This window comes from Odocoileus virginianus, unplaced genomic scaffold (assembly GCF_023699985.2).
Source record: "Odocoileus virginianus isolate 20LAN1187 ecotype Illinois unplaced genomic scaffold, Ovbor_1.2 Unplaced_Contig_30, whole genome shotgun sequence".
Classification (NCBI taxonomy): domain Eukaryota; kingdom Metazoa; phylum Chordata; class Mammalia; order Artiodactyla; family Cervidae; genus Odocoileus; species Odocoileus virginianus.
In genome coordinates, this window is record NW_027224347.1 from 550,763 (window position 1) to 558,115 (window position 7,353).

At 38.5% G+C, this 7,353-nt stretch overlaps 1 protein-coding gene across 1 annotated transcript; it reads left to right on the forward strand.

The window, feature by feature from the left end:
• Window positions 1-6,152: 6,152 nt before the first annotated feature.
• LOC110136624 (olfactory receptor 51F1-like) lies at window positions 6,153-7,109 on the forward strand. The gene has a single exon (XM_020892431.2). It carries the CDS (start codon window positions 6,153-6,155, stop codon window positions 7,107-7,109), a length of 957 nt encoding a protein of 318 aa, XP_020748090.2.
• Window positions 7,110-7,353: the final 244 nt, after the last annotated feature.

A 7,353-nucleotide genomic window follows, 5' to 3' on the forward strand; every position in this document is an offset into this window, starting at 1 on the left:
ATCAAAGCCTCGATAAAGACTTGTGACGTATCACCCAGGGCAGAAGTAAATGTCACTCTGTATTTTAGTGTTTTTACATTCACTGGCAATCAAAGATAGTAAAACAAAGAACAACCAAAGCAGATTTTTTTTTCAGCTTTTAAGTAGAAGTTATTTATCGCTACATAACTATTCACCACAAATGCAGCTTAAAAGTGTTTATCTCACAGTTTCTGTAAGTCCAGAGTCTGGGCACAGCTGAGCTGAGTCCTCTGCAAGGCTGTGATCAAGAGGTTGTCAGGGCCAGGGTCTCTTTTGAGGATCCACAGGAGGAGAATATGCTTTCAAGATTGTGTGGCTGATGGCAGACTTCAGTCAGTTCCTCAAGGTCTGTTGGATTGAGGAACTATGTTTCTTGCTAGCTGTTGGCTAGAGAAGGCAACACTGAGTTTCTAGCTGGTTGTTGGCTGGAGACAGCCCTCAGTTCTTTGCAGTGTGGGCCTGAACAACATGGCACCTTCTTTTATTAAAGCTAGATCCTATGTGACATAAGCACAGAAGTAATGCCCCACTATCTTTGCCACATTCTACTGGCTAAAAGAAGTATAAATCCTACCCACAGTCAAAATCAGATAATCACACAAGGGCTCAAGAAAGCAGGGATAATCAGGGACTGTTTTACTAGTTTGTAATCTGTCTTACCAGAAGGATATAGATGGAGACTCTAGTTAGATTCTAAACTATTTGAATTCAGTAGTGGTGGACTTTTAATCTTTAACACTGACATTAGATTTCAAACAATAATTTGGCTCATTTTTGTTGTTGAAGTATCAGTCCAGACACTGGGGGTACGGGGTGGGGTGGTGGTTCCAGGAAGAATTAGAGAGCTTGAATTAAATTCCCCTTGCACTTTCTGCCATTAAGTGCCATACACAAGGAATAATAGCCAAATATACATTAAAGGAAAATAGCTAAATGGGAACACATTATTGGATTTATTGACATCTAGGCAAACAAGATGCCCTCTGTTGATGTGACACTTCTCTAAAAAGGAGATACATATCTGTGTGTGAATTTTCACCTTTCCTATGGGTCTAGAATTTCTAGGTCCATACAGTAGTCTGTATCCATTGCTCAACTGGCCACAATGGCAAGAATGACCAAATTCTCCCCAGAGTCTAGATTCTTACACTGAGTACCACAGGAAAATGGCAAGGAAGAGAGCAAGAACACATGCACGTGAAAACTAATCATTTGCCCAAAGTGACCTCAGTCACTAGAAAAATTGGACCCAATTAACATAACATACAAAATTCTCCAAGTCAGTCTTCAACAGTACATGAACCGTGAACTTCCAGATGTTCAAGCTGTATTTAGAAAAGACAGAGGAACCAGAGATCAAACTGCCAATATCTATTGGATCATCAAAAAAGCAATAGAGTCCCACAAAAAATCTACTTCTGCTTTATTGACTATGCCAAAGCCTTTGTGTGGATCACCACAAACTCTGGAAAATTCTTAAAGAGATGGGAATACCAAACCACCTGACCTGCCTCTTGAGAAGTCTGTATGCAGGTCAGGAAGCAACAGTTAGAACTGGACATGGAACAACAGACTGGTTCCAAATAGGAAAAGGAGTATGTCAAGGCTGTATATTGTCATCCCTGCTTATTTAACTTATATGCAGAGTACATCATGAGAAACGCTGGGCTGGATGAAGCACAAACTGGAATCAAGATTGCTGGGAGAAATATCAATAACCTCAGATATGCAGATGACAATACCCTTATGACAGAAAGCAAAGAAGAACTAAAGAACCTCTTGATGAAAGTGAAAGAGGAGAGTGAAAAAGTTGGCTTAAAACTCAACATTCAGAAAACTAAGATCATGGCATCTGGCCCCATCACTTCATGGCAAATAGATGGGGAAACAGTGGCAGACTTTATTTTGGGGGGCACAAAATCACTGCAGATTGTGACTGCAGCCATGAAATTAAAAGATGCTTACTACTTGGAAGGAAAGTTATGACCAACCTAGACAGCATATTAAAAAGCAGAGATGTTGCTTTGCCAACAAAGGTCCGTCTAGTCAAGGCTGTTTTTCCAGTAGTCATGTATGGATGTGAGAGTTGGACTATAAAGAATGCTGAGCACCAAAGAATTGATGCTTTTGAACTGTGGCATTGGAGAAGACTCTTGAGAGTCCCTTGGACTGCAAGGAGATTCAACCAGTCCATCCTAAAGGAAATCAGTCCTGAATATTCATTGGAAGGACTAATGTTGAAGCTGAAACTCCAATACTTTGGCCACCTGATGCAAAGAACTGACTCATTTGAAAAGACCCTGATGTTGGGAAAGATTGAAGGCAGGAGGAGAAGGGGATGACAGAGGATGAGACAGTTGGATGGCATCACCGACTCAATGGACATGAGTTTGAGTAAACTCCGGGAGTTGGTGATGGACAGGGAGGCCTGGCATGCTGCAGTCCATGGGGTCGCAAAGAGTTGGACATGACTGAATGACTGAACTGAACTGAACTGAACATACCAGAAAGTGACCCATTTATTGGGAAAAAGGAAATGAGTAGCTGAAGAGAGATGGATTTGGGAACAGATATATCATCATCCCTATGGATCAATATGGTAGTGAAAAGACAGGGGCTTGGAGACTGAAGTACATATTTTCTTCTTTCTTCATTGTCTTCATAATTGTTCCAGCGAACATTGATTTGCTTTCTTATCTTTCTAGCATACTGATAACCTAGACATAATGACATGCATCTCTCTATTCCCCAATGCCCAGAACAATGCCTAAGCTTTCCATTTATATGGATGATTTGTTTTATTTTGCTTTGCAATATTGTCTCTGTGGACCACTGGTCACTCAAGTTAGTAGCTAAAACCCTTCTGAGATTACACACCACTATATTATATTAATAGATGGGGATAGGGGGATTTCTGCTTTTCTATATATGCAGCCCCAGGGATATTCATATTTTACCAATGGCTCCACAGTTCAGTTCCACTTTATTATAAAATCAATGGCTCCAGGGTTGTAACTTGTTCACTCTCTGCTGATAAAGACAGAGAAGGCTTGTTTTTCCACATAAAGCTGGTAAGAAGCTAGGGAAAGGTGTTTGTTGTATTGATTTTATGCTTTGTGTTCTATTCATAATTGTTCAAATGAGCCTACAAAAAAGTCAGATAACAGTAGGTTTTACCCTGTCCTCAGAGATCCATATAATACAGACAATTGAGCCTTTCTACTTTATAGTCAAATATTATGATGATGATTTTCTCAGATTGAATTGCTATCTTAAGAACTGGCAATTCAAAGGGAACTATAGAAAACTAGCGTACATATGCTTATTGCAGGGAATTCATTTTTATGAAGTAAGTTTTACCTGTTTTAAAAAGCTTGATTGAGAAATATTGAAGTTATAGTAACTAATATTGCTATTCTTTGATTTTAAGTTTTCCTAGAATTTATTTTGGCACTGGAAATTTATTACTTTAAACTTATTTTTTAAATTGCAATTGAACAAAAATTGATAACATTTTTAAGTTGCCCTTTCTATTTCTTGAGTGTCTATTGAAAAAATCTATTGTATACTCAAACCAACATCTATTACCTAATACTCCCTGAAGAACAGTAAATTTCCTCCTGATGAGTCAGGTAAGAAAAAAAATAAGCTCTGGTTAATAAGAAACAAAATTCTAACATATGCTGAAACATGGATAACTCTTGAGGACATTATTTCTAGTGAGATAAGCCAGTCACAAAAGAAAAAATATTGTATGATTCCCTTATATGAGACACTTAAAACAGTCAAAATCAGAGACAGAAAATAAAATGGTGGTTGCCAGGGAATGGAAAAAGGGGAGACTGAGAAGCTATTGTTTAATGGATACAGAGCTTCAGTTTTACAAGATGAAACAGTTATGGAGATGGATAATAGTGACGGTTGCACGACATTATGAATGCATTTAAATCCACTGAAATGCACACTATAAAATGGTTAGGATGGTAAATTTTATGTTAGTTGTTAAGTTCAGTTCAGTTCTGTCCTTCAGTCGTGTCTGACTGTTTGTGACCCATGAACCACAGCACGCCAGGCCTCCCTGTCCATCACCAACTCCCAGAGTTTACCCAAACTCATGTCCATTGAGTCGGTGATGCCATCCAACCATCTCATCCTCTGTCGTCCCCTTCTCCTCCTGCCCTCAATCTTTCCCAGCATCAGGGTCTTTTCAAATGAGTCAACTCTTCACATCAGGTGGCCAAATTGGAGTTTCAGCTTCAACACCAGTCCTTCCAATGAACACCCAGGACTGATCTCCTTTAGGATGGACTGGTTGGATCTTCTTGCTGTCCAAGGGACTCTCAAGAGTCTTCTCCAACACCACAGTTCAAAAGCATCAATTCTTCTGTGCTCAGCTTTCTTTATAGTCCAACTCTCACATCCATACATGACTACTGGAAAAACCATAGCCTTGATTAGATGGACCTTTGTTGACAAAGTAATGTCTCTGCTTTTTAATATGCTGTCTAGGTTGGTCATAACTTTCCTTCCAAGAAGTAAGTGTCTTTTAATTTCATGGCTGCAATCACCATCTGCAGTGAAATGTTAGTTGTATTTGACCACAATTTTAAAAATTGTGAAACAAAACAAAAAATAGTAGCACTGGGTGATAATTGTCCCACACAGCCTTACACCAACTTACCCACTTGTACTTACCCTCTAGTGTCAGTGGATGTGTTGATCCTCATCTTTGTGAGGGTTAATTATTTTGTTGGCCAAAAAATTAATTCTGTGTTTTCCATAACAGCGTACAGAAGACCCGAAGGAACTTTTTATCCAAACAAATACTGTCATGCTTTATATTCAATCTCCGCAGTTCTAAAGAATCTACCTGCCAATTCAGGAGATGCAGGAGTTGTGGGTTCAATCCCTGGGTCAGGAAGATCCCCTGGAGTAGGAAGTGGCAACCCACTCCAGTATTCTTACCTGGAAAATTCTATGGACAGAGAAGTCCAGCGGGCTACAGTCTACAGAATCGCAAATAGTCAGACACGACTGATCGTGAGCACACACACACTATTTCCTTAGGGAATTTTCTATGTCAATTAACTCCTGTCTTTCTATAGTTTTAATCCCTCACCACATAACATATTTTTAACCTTAGTTTATAAATATGCTCAGCTGTTTTTCCTATATTACAGATATCCTCCAGCCACCTTATGGTCACCCTTAGTCATGGCTTATTTTTCTCCTTGCTTTCATTGACAAGTTTCCAGAAGTAATATATGCCATGCTTCCAGGACTTTTCCATATATCCCCCAAGCCACTGTGGCAAATTCTCAGATTTCATTGCTGGATTTCAGCTAGTTTTTTGTTTGTTTGTTTTTTAGGATCATTCATGTGTTCTCAGTAGCATTTGACATCTTTGATCCTTAGAAGACCCACTCAAGCAGTTCAGTACTATTGTTCATGTAACACCCGGACATGACACTAGGCTCTCTTGGTTTTAGTGGTTCTAGGAAGGCTATCCAGCCTCATCTTGCTTTAATCTATATAGTCCTTTCCAATAACTTCTATCAAATTCCATCTTTATTGGTTTTCTCTTATAGAAATCTACTCCCTGAAAGTATTCGCCCACACTACTGGATTAACATGGCACTTATATAGTGGTAGCTTCCAAACATGTATTACTAGCAAAAACCTGGAAATGTTTGCCTGAAGAGTCATGCCTACATGGGCACAGCAGACTCAACATCTTTAGCTGAATTTCTCTTTGTCATTTCTTACATAAGATATTCAAAATTTAATGTATTCAATGTATTGATTTTTCTTAACTCTCTATCCATTTAATCTTATAATATGATGGGGCTAAAAATTCTATCAATATAGCAAATTGTTATTATCAAAATGTATGGAATTATTTGGATGTGTTTTCTTAAATTTAAGAATAAATATGTTATATATATATATAGTGAAAGCTATAAATCATACTGTTTATATATATATATATATATATATATATATATATAATATAAACAATCACTTACCCATGACCTTAGATAACTCTCCTAGCCAAGAGAAAATTTATCTAGATATCTTCATGTAACAATATAATGTATTATTTCTGTAGGATGTGCGCATTGTGAAGATACATGCTACCAGTCCAGGAAAACATGGAAATCTTAGGTAATTCAACATCTAAATTTCTAACTTTCTTGTTGACTGGAATTCCTGGCCTAGAGTTTGCCCATGCTTGGGTCTCCATTCCCTTCTGCTGTCTTTATGCCACTGCCCTCTGTGGGAACAGCATGATCCTGTTTGTCATCATCACCCAGCAGAGTCTCCACGAGCCCATGTGCTATTTCCTCTCCATGCTGGCAGCTGCTGACTTGGGTTTGACTGTTTCCACAATGTCAACCACATTAGGTATCCTCTGGTTTGATGCATGTGAAATCAGTCTACATATGTGCATTATCCAGATGTTTTTTCTTCATGGGTTTACCTTCACAGAATCTGGGGTGCTGCTGGCTATGGCCTTTGACTGCTATGTGGCCATCTGTGATCCTCTAAGGTACACTACCATTCTCACTAATTATAGAATCATTCAGATGGGTCTCTTGATGGTTATACGCACTGTAGTATTAATTGTACCACTACTTTTGCTTCTTAAGCCCCTCAATTTTTGTGGAGGGAATGCACTTTCCCACTCCTACTGCTATCATCCAGATGTGATTAAATTAGCATGTTCAGATACTCGGGCCAATAGCATCTGTGGATTAATTGATCTCATCCTGACCACAGGAGTAGATACGCCATGCATTGTCCTGTCTTATATCTTGATCATTCACTCTGTTCTCAGTATTTCCTCCCCTCAAGAACGACGCAAAGTTTTTAGCACCTGTGTCTCCCACATTGGAGCAGTTTCTATTTTCTACATCCCCATGATTAGCCTGTCATTTGTGCATCGCTATGGGCGATCAGCTCCCAAAGTAGTCCATTCAATGATGGCCGATATGTACCTGCTTTTTCCTCCTGTGCTCAACCCCATCATCTACAGTGTAAAAACAAAGCAGATTCGTAAGGCTATACTCAGTCTTCTTATGAAATAGACAGAGATAATTAAGTTTGAAAAAATCATGATAGAAGTGGCTTTCACTGTAGAAAAGCAATTCTGATAGGTTACTGTCTTTCGGACATTTTTTTTTCTCATCTTTCCATTTGTTCAACAAATATTTAGTAAACATTTTTGAGTTTTCAGTCATAAAATACATATATAATATACCTTAAGGGATTTACAGTCCACTAATAGAAGCAGAAAAATAGTAATAATGAAATAATTTAAGTAATGCTTAT

Coding starts and splice junctions, on each gene's coding strand:
- LOC110136624 (XM_020892431.2), top strand. CDS start 6,153: ATGCTACCAGTCCAGGAAAACATGGAAATCTTAGGTAATTCAACATCT.